Below are 19,967 nucleotides of genomic sequence, written 5' to 3'. Positions count from 1 at the left end.
CATGTCCTGAAGTTCTTTTTGCTCAATTGCTAAAATCAGTATAGTAGAGGAGACACAGGAAATTTCGTGTCATTTTACCATGAAAATCTTTGTAAATGTAATAAATCCTATTTTATAGACTCTCAAGTTAACAAAATCAGCTTTACCTTTGACTCTATAGGGAAACTAAAGTCGTGCTTATATTAACAAATTGCTTACAATACAAATTACAAATTTTGATTTGTGGAATCAGATATTCTCCGGTAGTTTTCTTTTTCTCCCTCCTATTTTTTGTGGGGGAAGGTATAGAGTACTCTCTACTACAGAGTAATGCTGGATATAAATGTTTTGTATAATATGGGTGGGGCGGGGGGGAGGGGAAGTCCCATTCTTTATTGAAATAGCAGAGAATGACCTGGACATATAAATAGGTTCCTAAGGATTTGGAGTTGACTTCTTAAGAGTCTTTCTGGACTCTCATGAGGGTCAGTATGGAAGATAATTGTTCAGTTGGTAATTAGATTGGAAGAAACAGTGGCTCTAAACAGCAGGATCTATTAAAAAAGTACGCAAGTCATCATGATCTCATGACTTTATCACCTTTTGGTAATCAACTTCACCCATATATTACAATGCATCATATATCGTTTAGTTATTGAGGGTCATCTGGGTACTAGGACGTTCTGTGCTAGGCACTGGGATTACAGAGGTATTTATTCCTGCTTTTAGGAGCTCACACTTTAGAATAATGCTCTGTTATTGGTAGAATCATAATAAATTCTTGCCACCTTACTATCACTCTTCTTTTGGTCTCTTAATCTCATTTACTTTTTCTGTTCTTTATTTTTCATATATCAGGTCATGGTGGAAGAATTTTGAGCTTCTGCTTATAAAATCCTTTCTGAGATAGAACACCACTAGAAGGGAAAAAAATACAAAAACACTGTAAAACAACAAAACCAACTTTCTTTAAAAAAGTTAATGACACAATACATATGTATTAAAAATGTTGACTTCAGTTTACCAGATGATTGGTTATCAGTACTTATTGCCCAGGAACAGGCTTTTAAACTTATTGGTGGAAATATTTTCACATTGTTGCTGCACAGTATTTCTTAAGAGTTTAGGAAAATTTGTTGTTGGCAGAAGCCATACATGGCCATAACTAAATCATCAAGGCTGAGTCATGCATGTGTGCTCACCTCAACTAGTCTCCTAACAAATTGATAAAAGTCAGTGTGTAAACACTGTGATAAGCCACCATAAGTCCTGCCACGATCAACATTTCTGGTCAGAGTTGTCATCAGACTTGCTTATGGATGTGTAAGTATTTGTTGTTTCAGAGTAAATTTCATACACATATATGAAATTATATATATTATATATAAAAATATATCTGATCTCTACTTTCTGAAAATATACACATTTAGAATGAGCGCTTATTTAGTTCCTAGCTGAGATTTGTGACTCATAAACCCACTTACCAATTACAAACTGTTCCAGCCTGGATTTGGGCCATAGCTAGATAAGAATGAGTTACCATTTTGTATCAAATTGTGGTTAGGGTGCAAGATGCAAGGTCTCATTAAATTTAGTGTTTGGATGCTAATTGTTGACCTTGATATCTCTCCTTTCCTCCCTCTCTCTCTTCCTCTTTCCCCTTTTCTCTTTCTTCCTCTATTTCTGCCTCTTCTCCCTTTTCATGTCTTGAGAGCCTATTGGTGTAACTATTGTGAATGGTCAAGAACTAAATAACAGGGCTTCCCAGGTGGTGCAGTGGTTAAGAATCTGCCTGCCAATGCAGTGGACACGGGTTGGATCCCTGGCCTGGGAAGATCCCACATGCCGCGGAGCAACTGAGCCCGTGCGCCACAACTACTGAGCGTGCGCTCTAGAGCCTGTGAGCCACAGCTACTGAGCCCGCGTGCCACAACTACTGAAGCCCGCTCACCTAGAGCCCGTGCTCTGCAACAAGAGAAGTCACCACAGTGAGAAGTCCGCGCACCACAACGAAGAGTAGCCCGCACTCGCCGCAACTAGAGAAAGCCCGCACACAGCAACGAAGAACCAACACAGCCAGAAATAAATAAATCAATCAATTAAAAAAAAAAAGAATGAAATAACATAGAGTAAGGGATAAAGAATTCAGCAAAGTGTTTGTTAAATGAAAACAAGGAAAAATTGTGCAGCACAAGGAAATATAGCCATTATTTTGTAATAACTTTAAATGGAGTATAATCTATAAAAATATTGAATCACTGTGTTGTACACCTGAAACTAATATAATATTGTCAATCAATTATACTTCAATAAAGTCAATAATAAAAGTTAAAGAAAAACTAAAACAAGATCAGAACAAAAAGGTGTTTGTATGATTCAATCCAGAAGATCTGTTTAGTAGTTACAAATGATTTGCCCTGTGACTATAGAGAATCATCCCCAAATCCACCAGTTGGGAGTCAGCTTCTTCTGCTTCTGCTGCTATTGTCATAACTTCTGGTATCAAGCCATTGTTCACTTGATAACCTGGTGATCTAATTTGCTTGTTAAGGTGACCAAAACAGCAGTGATGCTTGCAGCTTTAACACACCTGTGTTGATGTGACAGTATGGTTCAACACTTGGGACTAATTAATCAGAAAAACCCTGGTTTGGTGCTATTTATAAACTCTGTGTTAGGATTGAGAGTGGGTCTATCACACCCTATGTAATAAGCCTTAAGCAGGAAAGCTGCCTATCTGGAGATCTGTGTAGTCACTTATTTCTCACATGTGTGTGATTTTCCTATTTAGCTTTTGATTCTGTTCAACCATCTTCCAATAATTTATCCTGCAAATCAGTAAGCTGTATAGGAATACTCTGGGCGGTTGGGGTTGGAAATCAGCTCTTAAATGGGGGGATTTATAGTTTTTGTACAAGTCATGTTAAAACATTGTGTTGAAGGGTGTTGTACTCTTCTCTCATGGAGTTTGATTCATTGGGTTCTTATTAACCAGAGCAGGCAGACTATCTTAAATTTTCTTCTGTTTGGATAGTGGTCTTTTCAGCATCCTATAAATGTAGCTCTTTGGCCATCAGATAACCAGTTAGTTCCTTGCGGGGGAGTGGGGACAAAGGTCTTGGACTTAGTTTTCTCCCATGTGGAGGAGGAGTCCACCTATAGGAACCTCAGTGATTCAGCTGATAGAGAAAACACTGCATGGATTATATGAGGAAATACAGGAAAGACTAATACAAACACAGTTTCAGTGTTTGGTAATGGCTGGCAGAAAGTTTTCGTTGCTGAGTGTTCTTGGTCAAAACTCAGAGATTCTTTCAAATGTTTTAGGCACTTAGATGATTGTCAATTCATATCTTTATTTTTTTGTGAGTCTATGTGGCAGGGGTGGAGAGAGGACATTGGAAAAAAGCTTTTTCTTTTGTTCTGATAACTACACAGACGGGAAAACGTTGCACCATGGGCAGGTGTGTTTATGACTGTTTTTCATAGCAATGACCTTTTCCATTAGTGAAGAACTGCTTGAGGACTTCAGATTTGGGGCTTGTTTTTTTGTGTGACTCCCCCCACCCTTGAATGGGTAAGCCTGTGGATGCCCCGTGGAGCTCTCCAGGGTGAAGCAGGCCTCCCTGGAACTGAGATGCTTTACCACACTCCCAGGGGAGTTCATTTCAAGGTGCTAGTGCTAGCAGCTGCGGCATGATATTGCCCAGTCTCAGGCCCTCTCATTGATGGGTGGGAGGGAGTGCGATTGCCGCTTAAGAAATTTTATTATCTTTAGGAGGGAAGAATTTTTTTATTTACAGGGGGTTTCGTAGATGATCTCTTTCATGTGGGCTAAGACATTTTGAGCTCTGAATGTCCATGCTGCTTAGAGATTCTAAGTTGTTCTCAACTGGGGGTGGTACCACCACTCTCAAGGCGTGTTTGGACATGTATGTCACAGGGACGGGGGATGGGCACTACTGGCATTCCGCATGTCAGGGGCCAGGGGCGCTAGACATCCTGCTTTGCCCACGGCAGTTGAATAATTATCCCATCCTACATGCCTATCACGTCCTGTCAGGAACCCCTGAGAAGCGTGGTTTTATTTATAATGCACTTCAGTGCTGATGAACCATCGGGTTGTAGGTCGAGGAGGTGCTCGGTGAAAAAGAAGTGATGTGGAAGAGATGGGGAAAGGGGAGAAAGGCAGGCAGCTAGCGTTTAAACAAAATGCGTGAGGAATAGCTCAGTTAGGAAAGGTGGAAATGTAACTTCCCACTTCTCAGAATTGAGAGGCTTCTCTGATAGTGCATCAGATTATGCTGCCGGCTTTGGATCATTGAAAAGGCACTTTAAGAATTATTAAGCAAATATTTCAGCAGTCTTTGAGATCCTCTGTCTCTCGAGGTCTGGCTGAATTCCTCATGCTGGATGCTCAGACACATGCATTCAGCTTGGAGAGAACAGGACACTAGGAGGCCTTGGGTGGCACCTGCGGAAACTGTTGGCCATTTGCTGTGCATTGGAGCTGCTTTGGATCGGGCCTGGGGCAACTGGAGGGGCTGCAGGGTGAGCCCCATCCCTGCCAGAGCCTCTTGGTGAACCATCCACCGGCCTGTTCACTGAGCTCATGCTCTGGGCAGGGTTCTGAGGAGTCCAAGCCCTTCTCATGGCCAAAGTCTATATCCTCATTCAGATTTGCATCCACCCAGAGCGACTTTTAGTTTTAATATAGTCACTGGCGCTAGAGATTTCTAAGCTTTCTCACTCTCAACCCATTTGATCATGTCACTCTGTTCTTGGCATTCAAGGCCCTTTCTTCCCCATCTCCCCAGCTTGGTTGTCCCCCACTTTAGAAGAGCTTCCCTGCACTTGGGCCATGGAGGCCTGCTTATTCGCCCCTCACCCATGCTGGGCCTCCCTCAAGTTGTTTGGGCCCTTGCACAAAGCACGGTCCCTCCTTCACGCCCCCCCCCCCCCGCCCCCGCCAAGTCCTGCTCTTTCACACAGGCCCAGGGCAGTCTTATTCTCCTTCATGAAGCCTCTCTCATTGCATCATCTTGTGGTATTCATTTTTTTCTCCCTGAGACAATTGGTTCTTATTACCTCTACTGCTTATTTGGAACGAAATCATCTACTGTCATATGGCACAACTTTGGAGTCATACTACCTAGGTGTGAATCCCTGCTTCCCCACCTACCAGTTGTGAGATTTGGTCAAGCCTCAGTTTTCTCATCTATGAAATGGGGCTATTAGTACCATCTCATAGGATTGTTGTGAGGATAAGTGAGATAATCTATGGGAAACACTTAAAATACTGCCGGCACTTAATAAATTCTGGGTGATTGAAAGCTGTCATTTGTTTTGTGGGATGGGGGTTGAGGAATAGAGCACAGGCTCTGAAATCACACAGGCCCTGGGTCTGAATCAAACTTTGACATTTTCTGCATCTGTGGGAATTTGATTAATGCCCTTGAGATTCAAGTTCCCCTTCTATTAAATAAATATAAATCTCACTTCACATATTTCTAAGAGGATCCAATAGATATGTATAGGGACTTCCCTGGTGGCGCAGTGGTTAAGAATCCACCTGCCAATGCAGGGGACATGGGTTCGAGCCCTGGTCTGGGAAGATCCCACATGTCGCAGAGCGACTAAGCCTATGCTCCACAACTACTGAGCCTGTGCTCTCGAGCCCGTGCGCCATAACTACTGAGCCCGCGTGCCACAACTACTGAAGCCCATGCGCCTAGAGCCCGTGCTCCGCAACAAGAGAAGCCACCGCAATGAGAAGCCCGCGCACCGCAATGAAGAGTAGCCCCAGTTCTCCACAACTAGAGAAAGCCCACACACAGCAACAAAGACCCAAAACAGACAAAAATAATTAAATCTCTAAAAAAAAAAAAATGGATGTGTATAAAGCTTTTTATATTGTCCAACACATAGTAGATGCTCAACAAATAGCAGCTATTGTTGTTACATGGCTATTTAATTTATAATGCATAAATAACTTTTGTCCCCAATAAATTTGTAAGTTCTATTAAAACAAAGGATCATATCTTATTCTTTGTTTCTTCCACAAACCTTGAACAAAGTTTTGCACACAGTGGGTATGATTTTTTTCGTGTGTGGCTTTATTGAATCTGACATCATATTCTTTTGGTCCTTTTTTAAAAAAAATTTCATTTAAGTGATGTGTGTACATGATCACACATCAGCTGGCTTGTGGGTTTCCCTCAAAGTCTTTGACTTATTGAAATGTCCTCTCAATATCAATATTGTTTTCCTCTATCAAAACATCAGGGCTCTGAAACAATAATTTGGAAAAAGCAGTCAACTCAGTTGTTTGTAAACTGGATTGAAAAAAAAAAGAATAATTCTGGCCACCTATTTGGCGAACTGTTCTGAAAACCAGGCAGCTAAAATGTTGTACAGAAAGAGTAGTAGGCTGGTTTGCTGTACCCGTCTTGTTTCAGTTCCATCAGTTAAGTTGGTGGCTATTCCACCGGTTGACATTAGGCAGGGCAGGGTCTTCAGACAGTTTGTTACCCTTGGCTGTCATGGCTGCAGTGTCAAGTTTGGAAATTAGCAAGTGACTTTAAATCTTCAAAAGGGGACTGGCCTTGTTGGTGTGGACAAGGTGTGAGAATTGTAGTAAACCATCACCCAGCTTATAAACATCACAAGTATGTCTGTCAATACCAAGGGAATAAAAACAAAGTACCGAAAAAGTGAAGTAAAAATTATGGGTGAATTAAGGAATGTATTTCTTTGAGTTCAGTGGAGGTAAGACTATTAAAGTGCCACACAGTGTTACATGTTTTTAAAAAGAGCACATGTGCTTCCTCAGGTAGACCAAAAGTGTCTGGAAAGACCAGCACATGTTAGAGGATCTAGCCGGAAAGTAGGATTTGCCACAGAAATTACCTTACTCTGTTAACTTTGGACAATGTTCCATTGACTATGACTTGCCTTTTTCTTCTAATAAGAGAATTCATGAGAGGAAAAAGAAACTCTTATAAGGAAAGGGCAAAAGAATGAAACATTAGGGGGCCTCCCTGGTGGTGCGGCGGTTAAGAATCCGCCTGCTAATGCAGGGGACACGGGTTTGAGCCCTGGTCCGGGAAGATCCCACATGCCGCTGAGCAGCTAACCCTGTACGCCACAACTACTGAGCCTGCACCATAGAGCCTGCATGCCACAACTACTGAAGCCTGCGTGCCTAGAGCCTGTGCTCCGCAACAGGAGAAGCTACTGCAATAGGCCCATGCACCGCAATGAAGAGTAGCCCCCAGCGCAGCAACGAAGAGCCAGTGCAGCCAAAAATAAAACAAAATAAATAAGTTTAAAAAAATTCAAAAAAGAATGAAACATTAGTATGACTCAATATTTTTCTCTTTTTAAAACGTTTAGATATTCCTCCTATTTCAAATTATACCGGGTTTCATTTTTCTTTCTATAGATTTAAGATAGTAAACTCCAATTAAAAGACTCATTGTTTGCCTTGATGGTTTTATGAATCTCTGATATGTAATTTTACAAAGAGAAATCTTCATTACCTGGTGAATACGTGTTTACTGTCCCACATGTGCCTAGCACTGTGCCAGAGTTTGTAAAGGATACAGAAGTGGTGCTCTCCATTCCGTGCTGTGCCCCTTCTGGAAAAACAAACTTCTTCCCTCCTCTAGGCATTATCTGTTACTCCAGTATCTTATCTTAACACATTCTTAGTCCAACACTTAAACCAGGAAGCTTGGGCTATGGCTATTTATGAAGAAGGGATTACTCTTGTTTTTCTCCAGCTTGGGGCTCTATAACGTTGAAAACCAAGTTTATCCCTATGTCTATTGTAATTTTTCTTGACGAGATTGAAACTGTTTTTGATTTCCCTGCATTGCTTTTTTTTCTTTTCTTTTTTTTTCCAGCATTGCTCTTTCTAAAAAAATTTATTTTATTGAAATGTAGTTGATTTACAATGTTGTGTTAATTTCTACTGTACAGCAAAGTGATTCAGGTATACATATATATATATATATATACATTCTTTTTCATATTCTTTTCCATTATGTTTATCACAGAATATTTCATATAGTTCCCTGTGCTATGCAGTGAGAACTTGTTTTCCATTCTTTGTATAATAGCTTGCATCTGCTAACCCCAAACTCCCAATACATCCCTCCCCCACACCCCTCCCTCCTTGCATTGCTTTTGATTGTTGCAGATTTTCCTTTGTTTTTATGTGCAATGTTTGTTGCTAAGTAGACTACTCTTCTGCAATTGTATTGTATGAGCATATGGTGTGGTGTGGATTCCACACCAGTCCAGTTAATGAATCCAGTGAATATTGATAGCAACTTTGGAAAATAATCAAATTTTTACATTCATTTTATTGGTGGAATTTTTTTTTTTTTTTTTTTTTCTGGTTTGAAGAGAACATAGAGCACTGGTAGTACAGCACAGATGCTGGACCAGAATTGTCAGATTCAGATCTTGCTTTGCACATGTTTGCTATTTGATCTTGGGCAAGTTACTGAATTGCTCTGTGTCTCAGTTTCTTTATTTGTAAAATATGCATAATAATGACGTCTATCTTGTAGGGTTGTTATGAAGGTTAAATGACAAAGTTTACAAAAAGTTTACAAAGTACTTAGAATGGTGCATACCATTTAAGTACCACACAAATAGTTTTTTCATCTTTGCACCATCTATTTTGATTTTTGGGAAAGGCAGGGCCAGCCTGGGAAAGTAGGGTGTCCCTTTGGTTCTAATGGTTCCTTGTCAGTGACTGCCTGGTTCTTAACAATAGGTTTTTATTTCAGTGTGGATTATGATGTTTTCCTCTTTGGTTTTTATTAGAGGGAGACTGTTTTAAAGTTATAAAAGATTGTTTGCAAAATTACCTCTTGGTTAAAAATGGATTGGTTGAATATGGATGTCTAGAGACCATTTGTTGCAAGAAGTGTTAAATTTTGCTCTATTTAGATTTTTTTCTTTCATAAACTATGTTTAGCTCCAAAGTATGAAATTCCCCCACTCCCATCTTCTTTGGACTTCAAATTATTAAACAATGAAGTATAGATAATATGTAGTAACCTTTGGAGGGGCTATGAGTAAAGGCTACTTATTTAAAAAAAAACCTCTCAGGACTTCCCTGGTGGCGCAGTGGTTGAGAGTCCGCCTGCTGATTCAGGGGACGCGGGTTCGTGCCCCGGTCCGGGAAGATCCCACATGCCGCGGAGCGGCTGGGCCTGTGAGCCATGGCCGCTGAGCTTGCGCATCCGGAGCCTGTGCAAAAAATACTCTCAGAAAATAAAGTGCATACAAACCAACTGAAATCAGGGGCAGCTGAAATTGTTATCAAACTTGATCTAGACCTTTTCACTAACAGTGTGTGTTTTTTTAAATTTATTTTTTATTTTTGCCTGTTTTGGAACTTTATTATTATTTTTGTTTGATTTCTATTTTATTATTGTTTAAAAAATGTATTTTATATTGGGGAATAGTTGATTTACAATGTTGTGTTAGGTGTACAGCAAAGTGATTGTGTTATATATCTACATATATCTATTCTTTCTCAGATGCTTTTCCCATATAGGTTATTACAAATTATGGAATAGAGTTCCCTGTGCTATACTAGCAGTTTGTTTTTCAACAACACATATTTCCTTTGTAATAGAATGGATGACAGTCTTCTGACACTAGTGGAGCATTTGGTTGATTACTAAGATGCCACCCAGCAAATGATAGAGTATCCATTTGTTCTTCTGCAGAGATGTTTCCAAACAATAGTCATTTGGGAGTTATAACAGGCATGGAAGTTAATATTGAAAAGATGAACTTGACAAATGAATTACCATGGATCTGTTGATAAGTTGAGTGAATTGGGCTTGATATATTACTTTAGATAACTGAGTATTTGGGAGGTCAAATGTGAAAAATACTAACTAGAAAGAGTTACATAATTGTAAAACTTCCCCTTTCAGTTTAAATTTTTTTTTTAATGTGTGATTTTTTTTTCCCTATAATGCCAGCTGCTGGGCTTAGCATTGGGAATTTTTTTTTTAATAAATTCATTTATTTATTTTTGCCTGCATTGGGTCTTTGTTGCCGCGAACAGCGGCTACTCTTTGTTGCGGTGAGCGGGCTTCTCATTGTGGTGGCTTCTCTTGTGGAGCACGGGCTCTAGGCGCGGGCTTCAATAGTTGTGGCACACGGGCTCAGTAGTTGTGACTTGTGGGCTCTAGAGCGCAGGCTTAGTAATTGTGGCGCACGGGCTTAGTTGCTCTGCGGCATGTGGGATCTTCCCGGACCCGGGCACGAACCCGCGTCCCCTGCATCGTCAGGTGGATTCTTAACCACTGAGCCACCAGGGAAGCCCTAATGTGTGATTTTTAAATAATTGACTTTGAAGTGCTTAAAAAATGACTTTCGGGTATCTATTTTGTGTTCTTTTCATGATGTGCTTAACTTCATATTTTAGCAAAAACAAACTCAAAATTTGACTTGTAATAAAAATTGCTTAAGAAATGAAAAAAGAAAAAAAAATAAACAAAAATGTTGCTTAAGAAATAACACTAATTATACATATATTTAAAAACAGGCAGTATATTATTCTGAGAATTTGCTTCAGTATGCTCAGTTTCTAAATGTATGATTTTTCCAGCAAGAGGAAACTCTTTGTAAGTAGACTGACCTTTAGATTGTTATAATTTTTCAACCAGAAATTATTAGATACTAAGGGAAACAAATGTACTGAATTTACAAATGTATTATGTTGGATTTCTAACAATAGACCTAATTGATAAAAGTGATTTAATATATGTTGTGTTAATAGCTAAACCTCCAAAGCCTCTAATCTCTCATGGAAATATTGCTTTGTAGAACAAAATCCAATGAGAAGTTCTGGGATTCCAGAGTGAATTTGTACATTCCTTAGGGGCATTTTTGCAAGGGAGGTTGTTGTGTTTTAAAGGTAGTTGATAAGAGACCTGCACCACCAACCCCAGACCTGCACCACCAACCACCATCATGCATTAGTCTATAGAAGGTATTTGGGTGTACGTATTCCTGTACCACTCGGTACCACCATTTAGCCAAGGAAAGTTTCTGACCATTTGCAGCATACATTATAAATCAGTATGTCACTACCAGACAATCAGATTTGAACATTCCATGAACAAAGTAACCTATATCCCCTAGGAATAGATCACTTAACTGTGTTTATGTCATGCTCATGATAGGCCTGCATTTACACAAGACAGGATAGCACATTGTTTATTTATTTTAGGAGTAGGTAATTGATCTGTATATTCCCTTAATTTCAGTTTAATTAGTCACACACTGAAATGGGTAATTTACATGATTGCTTAAATACATGGGGAAAGTATAATTATTCTTCCAACCCCCCCGAATTATTCCTCTACCACCATGGGTTTGTGAAAGAATAATTTTGAGTCTTCTCCACGTTGGGCTGGTGTTGGCTGCTCTCTTAAAAATAAAATTCGTACTTGGCACGTAATGTATGGGGAGGTTGCTGGTCAGATATTTGGGGAAACTCAGAGGATCTCTAACTGCCAAATTAGTCCCCTGGGGAGAACTAGGAAAACTGCAGGATATACTCGTTGAATTAAATGTACTTGTTTAAGTTATATTCACTTTCTGGTATCACTAGGGGATATCACTGCCCCTTGGAAGTGTGGCTAGTTTGATGCCAAGTTTGTGCACTCTGATTGGCTGCCGAGATTTTTGTTTGTTTGTTTTTTGGCTTTTGTTTGTTGGCAGAGAAGAGCCGTACCTGGCATCTTACAAATAAGTCACAAGCAAAAAGCCATAATATTGGTCTTGTATCTAAGAATGAAGAACCATAAATTGCTGTATATGATTTAGTAATAAAAAGGCACTTAAAAAGACTGTAGGGTGGGAAACTGAAAAAAGCACAGTCCCACAAATGAAAAGTTACTCATGATGGTATCAGAGATAACCACCCTTAACTTTCTGGCCTTTTCTGTGCTTTTTTTCTGCTATATATGACTCTGTTACAGGTAAAATTTGGCATCCTTGTCTTTGTTATAACGTGTAATGAAATATTACAAATATTTCTCCAAATCATTTAGAAGTTCTTCATAACTATTTTAATGAGTTCCTAATATGATATATATAGATATAAGAAAATTTATTCATTTTCATATTATTGGACATTTACAAGGTTTGCAATTTCCTTTATTATAAATTATGCTATGATGAAAACCTCTACACATAAATCTTTAATTCTCTGCTTAGTTCCTTAAGGGGAAAAAAAATTACCTAGAGGTAAAAGTATTAAGTTAAAGAATAAGCACTTTGAAAAAGCAGGATACTTTTTGTCAAACTGCTTTCCAGATTGGTTACCTCAAGGTGCACTCTAGTCAGCTGTGTGTGAAAATGACTTTCCTGCAGACCCTGACACAGAATATAATCATAAAAATGTTTTCCTAATTGTATAAATAATTTACATTCTTTGATTTCTAATTAGTTGAATAATTTTTTGTTTTCATCAAAAATTTGTATTTTTTTTGAAATATCTGTGTGTGTAACTTTTTAAACTGGCTTTCTCTTGCTTGTGGGATTACAGAATGTCACAGTGATGAGTTTCAGTGCCAACCTGGGGTTTGTATCATTGCGTCCTGGCGGTGTGATGGGACCAGAGACTGCGCGAATGGCTCGGATGAAATTGGCTGCCGTAAGTGAAGAGCGGTGGGGCTGAGCTCTGTTCTGAGTAGCAGAAGTGCTTCATGGTCATTTCAGCTGTAACAAAGAGAAAGAGTTGTGCCTTTAGTAGTAGATTGGACTGAGCTCCAATCTTTTGAGATGGAGAACTGGTGGCATTAAGAATTCAGTCCCTTTTGATCACGAGGTTCAATTCACATCAGTTTCTATCTTACTCTTATCCCATGACCTTGGTATGGAACCAACTTTCTGAGCTGTTTTCTGAAGCCTATAAATGATTATTTCAGATTATTCAGTCTGCAAATTTTGTGCACTAACAAGAATAAAAAAATAATGTTGTCTGTACTGCTGTCATTTGTAATTCAAGGAAGTCTGTTTTTATAAAAAGGATGTAGTAGAACTTGTGTGCATTACTATCAAGAGGTCACAGAAGGGGCTAGTGTGGTTTATGTTTTTTAAATAATAGTTAAAAACATGATAATATTATAAACCCCCAATTTAACTCTTTAATTTAGAAGAATTATAAAATCACTTTCACATATTTCTTCATTTAGTTCTCTCAACAATACTCTGAGGTAGGTTTCAGATGAGGAAACTGAGGCATAGAGAAGCTAAATTATTTATTAAAGGATTCCCAGTTGGTGCACTAATCCCAACCCTTATGTCCATTGCTCTCCCACCTTGCCATAGGTGATCCATCACACTACTGCAATTTCATTCATTCTGACAGGTGAACAGGCAAGGGTTATCATCCAAAAACCAAGAAAGCAGGTGAAAATTTGTTTTGAATCGTTGGCCATCCTGTGGCACAACAGGACAAACTTTGGTGTATTGTTTGGATGACGATGCTTTTGAAAATGGGAGAAGTGTGGGGATTAGGTCCTATAAGGCGCTTCTCAAACTTTCATGCAGAAATGGATCACCTGGGGAGGTTGTTAAAGTGTAGGGCTTAGTTCCATATGTTTGAGGTGGGACCTGAGATTCTGCATTTCTGCAAGCTCCCAGGTAATGCTGATGCTGCTAGTCTGGAAACCACACTTTGAGTAAGGGAGTAGTTCTATTTGTAGAGATATGATCAAGTGCTATCTATTTGCCTCCTCTGGGCTTACTGAGTTCATTTTAGGTTAAACACTAGGAGCAGAAAGTCAGGAACAGTGTGTTCTGAGATAAAGGAATAATTGAGCAGTCATACCAACAATTTATCAATGTCCCATAACGATGATGATAAAAACATACCAATGACAATCACTCGCAACTTATTTACATGGTACTTTCACATATGTTACTCTACTTATTTTTTTTAACATCTTTATTGGCGTATAATTGCTTTACAATGGTGTGTTAGTTTCTGCTGTACAACAAAGTGAATCAGCTATACATATACATATATCACCATATCCCCTCCCTCTTGCATCTCCCTCCCTCCCACCCTCCCTATCCCATCCCTCTAGGTGGTCACATAGCACTGAGCTGATCTCCCCGTGCCATGCAACTGCTTCCCACTAGCTATCTGTTTTACATTTGGTAGTGTATATATGTCCATGCCACTCTCTCACTTCATCCCAGCTTACCCTTCCCCCTTCCCATGTCCTCAAGTCCATTCTCTACATCTGCATCTTTAGTCCTGTCCTGCCCCTAGATTCATCAGAACCATTTTTTTTTTTTTTAGATTCCATATATATGTGTTAGCATATGGTATTTGATTTTCTCTTTCTGACTTACTTCACTCTGTATGACAGACTCTAGGTCCATCCACCTCACTACAAATAACTCAATTTCGTTTCATTTTATGGCTGAGTAATATTCCATTCTACTTATTTTTTATAGCACACCGTGAGAAAACTATAGTCCCCATTTTATGATGCATACATTGCGATTCAGAGAACCTGCTGAAGATTGTAAAGCAAGTAAATTGTGGAAATAATAAATTATTTGATTTTGGGTCTTGTTTTCCAAATCGCATGGATTTTACAATTTATCATGATGTTTTACTATTAGTTATTACAAAACACTTCAAATAATTTAATAATTATAAACTCATGGTTGATTTTATTGAAATTAAAAATTTAATATTTTTTTGGTCATAACTTCGTATGAATGTGTGTTTGTTTTATTCTCCGTATTTTGTATTGCTTTGGATCAGCATTTTGTTGTGATGCCATTGCTGAGATTACTTGACAGTGAACACTGGTTAAACTCCACAGACTCTAAGGTTTTTTATATTTGCTATCAAATATATTGAGCAGGAGTTGACATACTTCTTTTGAAACGAGCATCGTTTGTTGGTATAATAGGGTGGATGTTAGACATAATGAGTTTTTTTCCGGTTTATTTTAGCTCACCCTACTTGCCGTTCCAACCAGTTCCTGTGTCAGAGTGAGGAGCTATGCATCCCTGTCCACTGGGTGTGTGACGAGGAAGAAGATTGTATCGATGGGTCAGATGAACGGCGGCATTGCCGTAAGTGCTTGTAGAGGAATCTTGTTTTGGCCCTTTGGACACCTTAAATTCCAACCTGTTACAAATACAAAACACAATGGAATGGATCTTTATAAATGCAGAGTTGGGCCTTGAAGGACAAGGGAATCTGTGCCAGCCATCTCACTCAGGGGTTGGATGATACTGAAAGTGTGAATGTGCTGAAGAATTATCAATATAGCCAGTGATTTGGACATGGGATAGATTCCCAGTATTTAACTCAGGTTATGTTATGCTTAAGAAAGAAACAAAACACCTATTGGTATCTGTATGTGGAGGTCTTCGTTTGTCTGGTTGGCAGTTGGATGGGTCCACATGCTCCTGGAACACACTGTGCAGGCAAAACCTTCCACCCCTTCTGCCCCACTATTAAACTCTCTTCTTTCTGACTGATTGGAAGTGGAGGTCTGTCGGAGGCACTTCAGTGACAGCTGCTAGAGCCATCGTAGGATGAGCTGGAACCAGAAAGCAAATAGTAGCAAGAAAGAGGACGTTGGCGACTACTGATTCCTGGACATTGAGGGGGTTCAGGGCAGTAACCTGGAAGAGACACTTCCATTCTGATTTCTTTGGGATGGAACTGGAAAAGAGTGTTTTATTGGGCTTAAACAATTTTGGACAAGAGCATAATCTTGGGTGAATGTAAGATGGCAACATGTGAGAAAGATGTCTGTCATCTGTAGCATTCCTTTCTCTTAAGGATATTTGTATAATTTAAAATTATTCTTGTATCAATGGGGATGGTTTTGGCTGCAAAGAGTGAAAAACACAACTCAAAAAATTTAAGCAAAAAGGGAATTTATTATCTCACCCAAGAAGCCTAAATGTAGCATTGTTCCAGAATTGATTGGAAGATAATGGAAAATCTCAATTCCTTGGATCAGTGACATCATCCAGTTTTCTTCCACTATTCTGCCCTGCCCTGCCATCTTTTTAGCCTATTGGCTTCTCATGATTGCATGAAAGCCGCAGAAGTCCTGACTTTTACATTCCCATAATTCAAATTTCAGTATCTAGAAGAGAAAACATCAACATCTTTTCCCTGTGTTTTTATAAGATAAAAGAAAAAAACAACAACAAAAAAACCCCAAACTAAAACCTTTTAGCAAGTCTAAGTTGGACTGAGATGGAAATTGGAGAGAAGATACAAGACTGTAATGAACCACCTCAGGCTCTTGACCTCCGTTGTCCTCTGGAAAAGTCCAGCTCTGATCACTGTGTAGCATTCACCTTTAAACTTCCCCACATTCTGTTTCATTAAATGCACATCCCACAAATCATGGACATCTATCATCACTGTGTGTTGGTTTTGAGATAGCCAAGATCCTGTTGGCATTTTCACATGGACATTGTCCACAAAGATCAAAGAAGAAACAGATATTTTTGATGGCTACGTCATGTGGGAACTTGTTTGTTAGGTGACTAGCAGTGGAGATGCTGTGGGCTTCAATAGGTTCTGGATGTATTTATAAAAAATTAGAATTAAGTCCAGGAATTTTGAGTCCAGGAATGGGAGTATGAACTCTCTTCAGTCGAGCCACTAGAAGCCTTCTTTTGAGGAAGGTAATGGAAATTCTCAATACTTATGAGTTTGACTTTGGTGTAAAGGTAAAATGTAGACTGTATAATTATACAGTCTGTTAGGGCTTGTCAGTGCTGGTCATGAGGTCTGCCAGCAACAAAGAGATGGTGATCCTTGGGACAGAGTGGTTCAGGGGAAACCAGCAAACTATGTGGGGCTGTGGAGGGTGGTGGTGGTGACAAATGGCAGTCTTGAGGAGGGCACAGACAGGAGCTAGTCAAGGCCAGATAGGAGCATGGCATATCTACATCAGGTCCAGTTACGTGCATCCGGATCTGAGGTGGAGTGGCAAAAAGGGAGGGAGGTGGGGGACACTAGTTCAGAAGGACTGAAGGGAGGAAGGAAAAGTACCAGGCATAGTAAGGAGCAGGGAGAAATCCTTGTTTCTAGGAAATCTGTTCTGGGCTCTGATATTTCTGGCTGGCCAGAAGAGGAAAAGGGTGACCTAGTAGGTACTCAGTGCTAGATTGTGAAGCTCTGGAGAGCAGTGACTGTGCTTTGTTCAACTTGTATCCCTAAGGCTTGGTATTCTGTCTAGCAGATAGTAGGTTCTTGATAAGTGGACACTGAATGAATGAATGGTGGGTTATTTATCTTTTGGCTAGATGTGCCATTTGGTTCCATTTTCCCTTGCTCCCCACACGGAGTAGGAAGAAAACTGAGCTGTAGATTGTGATGCAGTGTGTGGTGGATGACCCCTTGATAATAATACTACATAGAGGGGATGGGAACTACCAAGGGCAACTGCTTGGGGAGACTGGAAATAACTTTACGGCAGTAATTTATGAGCAATGTTCCATACTATTTTAAATGAGTATGGATTTTATAAGGTAACTCTTGCATTTTAAATTTTACATTATTTTTTTATTAGATCATCTTTTCCCCAAATGCTTCTCTCTTATGTGGACAATTAAAAAGTCCCATCATAATTCCTGCCTCAGGGCTTCCCTGGTGGCACAGTGGTTAAGAATCTGCCTGCCGATGGGGGGGACACGGGTTCGAGCCCTGGTCTGGGAAGATCCCACATGCTGCGGAGCAACTAACCCCGTGCGCCACAACTCGTGAGCCTGCGCTCTAGAGCCCACGAACCACAAACACTTAAGCCCTTGCGCAACAACTACTGAAGCCCGTGTGCGTAGAGCCCATGCTCCGCAGCAAGAGAAGCCACCACAATGAGAAACCCACGCACCACAACGAAGAGTAGCCCCCCTCGCCGCAACTAGAGAAAGCCCACGTGCAGCAACGAAGACCCAATGCAGCCAAAAATAAATAAATTAAAATAAATAAATTAAAAAAAAATTCCTGCCTCAGACTCACAGAATAGAATTCACATGATGCTTGGAATATTGATTCATTTGATTTTTGTCTGTTTTATCCAGAGGCAAATTTGATCAACTACTGGTGCTCTGCTCTCACCTACCCTAATCAACTTAGGATAAAATCAAGCTAGCTTAAATTTATGTTTATGAAATTGACAGGTATTCAATGTGGAAAGCTTATATAGTAGAGAAAACTCTAAAGAAAAGAAAACACCCACATTCCTAATACTCAGAAGTAACCACTGTTTACTCTTTGGCATGTTTCCTTCTTGTTTAAACAAGGATTTCAATGAGGGGGACCTTACTGATCCTTGATTAATACCTATACCTGCAAAATTCTTACTTCATTCATCCTTTTTACTGTATAGGTTTTCAAGCTATATTGTATTCTCAACACATGTTGATAATATAATTGTCTACACTCACAACCTTGAATGTTGATATGATTCTGGGCATTTTGATAGTATCCTGATAATAACACTTTTGCTTTCACATTGTAAGATGTCTACCTTAGAGTAGCTGGGTTAATGTTACTGTCATATTTGTTAGTTGGTCTGTGTTTTTCAGTAATTACAAAGTAATATTTTTTTCCTTTCACAGCTGGGAGAACATGCTCAAGCCATCAGTTTACGTGCGACAACGGTGAATGTATCCCAGCAGAATTCAGATGTGACCATTCCACAGACTGCTTGGATGGAACTGATGAGAAAAACTGCCGTGAGTCCCTTACAGTCTTTGCACTGTATTTGGTTTCACCTTTGTCCCTTTGGCATTTTAATCAATTTGTTGATGGACAGAAATGCCTACAATATGCCTCTTGTTATTGAAATCTCTTGGCGGATTCTTTTGTGGATTAGAGGTGATGTTCTGATAGGAGTCTATTTTTAGCAAGACATTCTGAGTCTGTCCTGCCTTAGCACATCAAGTTTCTGCATGTCTTGGAGTAAGAAACTTTTAACTTTAACACAGAATCACAAGAAGTCAATGAGTACAAAATCCAGTTTGGTCAATTTTAACTTTTAGTACGTTACCATGGTAAGCTTCTAGGTCAAATGTCTCAGTTTTTCTGCTCTTACGGACTCAGTGTTTTCCAGATTACCCTTGGAAACGTGTTACATTTTGAAAATGGCTATCTGTGTAATGGAAGAATACTATATCAATTTGTAACTGATCACCACAAGATAAAGCATACAATCACAGTATTCTATGTATAATGTTTAAATATGACCATAAGCAACATAAGAAGGTACAGTCACTTCTTACAAACGAGTAAAGAGTAATCTGCCTCTCTTGAGGTTTATATAGAATTGTTAGAATACAAGAATATACTAATTATGCTGCTGTGTCCGTCCTCTGGTCCATCTAACTCTGTCTTTAGTCTCAGACATACCCATTTTCTCTCAAAAGCGCTTATAGGTCTATCATTTATGAATTTACCCAGAGCTTCTTTGAGTTTTTATATATCTTTCCCTGGCATTCTTTCTGGCATACTGCATTTCAGACTTCAAGGAGTTATTTTAATATTCTAGTATTCTGATAATCGGTGGATAGATTTTGTGTACCTTAGAAACCTTGATCATAAACTTCTTGGTTATTATGTTTCCAACTAAAGATTTAGGTTTTAGTCTCTTCTCATGGGACAACTCTTTTATTGTTTGATCATTTTGATAGGATTTTAGCTCTCTGCACTGTTTCTAAATCCCTTCCTTTGGTATATTGTATGCTTAATGAAAGAGCCATCTTGCTATACTTCCCGATGTGACTCTATGCCGAGGGTGGGAGCTAACATAAACTGGTTATGAGCAAATTGTTCCTATTTACTGTAGTGTTCAAATTGTGCTCTTAAAGGAAGAAATACTCGTATGTGTGTCCAGATTCATGCTGCAGCCTCACTGTCATCACACAGTACATAAAAACAAAAC

At 39.4% G+C, this 19,967-nt stretch overlaps 1 protein-coding gene across 1 annotated transcript in view; it reads left to right on the top strand.

Moving 5' to 3' along the window:
• The window catches only part of LRP2 (LDL receptor related protein 2), a gene marked incomplete at both ends in the record, with an annotated part of 195,552 nt that overhangs the window by 24,590 nt on the left and 150,995 nt on the right, over window positions 1-19,967 (top strand). Inside the window, 3 exons of the mRNA XM_082840763.1 lie at window positions 12,572-12,679; window positions 15,004-15,126; window positions 18,646-18,762. Of these exons, the coding sequence (XP_082696889.1) occupies window positions 12,572-12,679; window positions 15,004-15,126; window positions 18,646-18,762 (348 nt within the window). The remainder of the gene's footprint in view (window positions 1-12,571; window positions 12,680-15,003; window positions 15,127-18,645; window positions 18,763-19,967) is intronic.

The sequence above is a fragment of the Leucopleurus acutus genome, assembly GCF_964270905.1.
Source record: "Leucopleurus acutus genome assembly, chromosome: 6".
In the NCBI taxonomy this organism is placed as follows: domain Eukaryota; kingdom Metazoa; phylum Chordata; class Mammalia; order Artiodactyla; family Delphinidae; genus Leucopleurus; species Leucopleurus acutus.
This window is presented reverse-complemented; position numbering and strand designations above follow the sequence as displayed.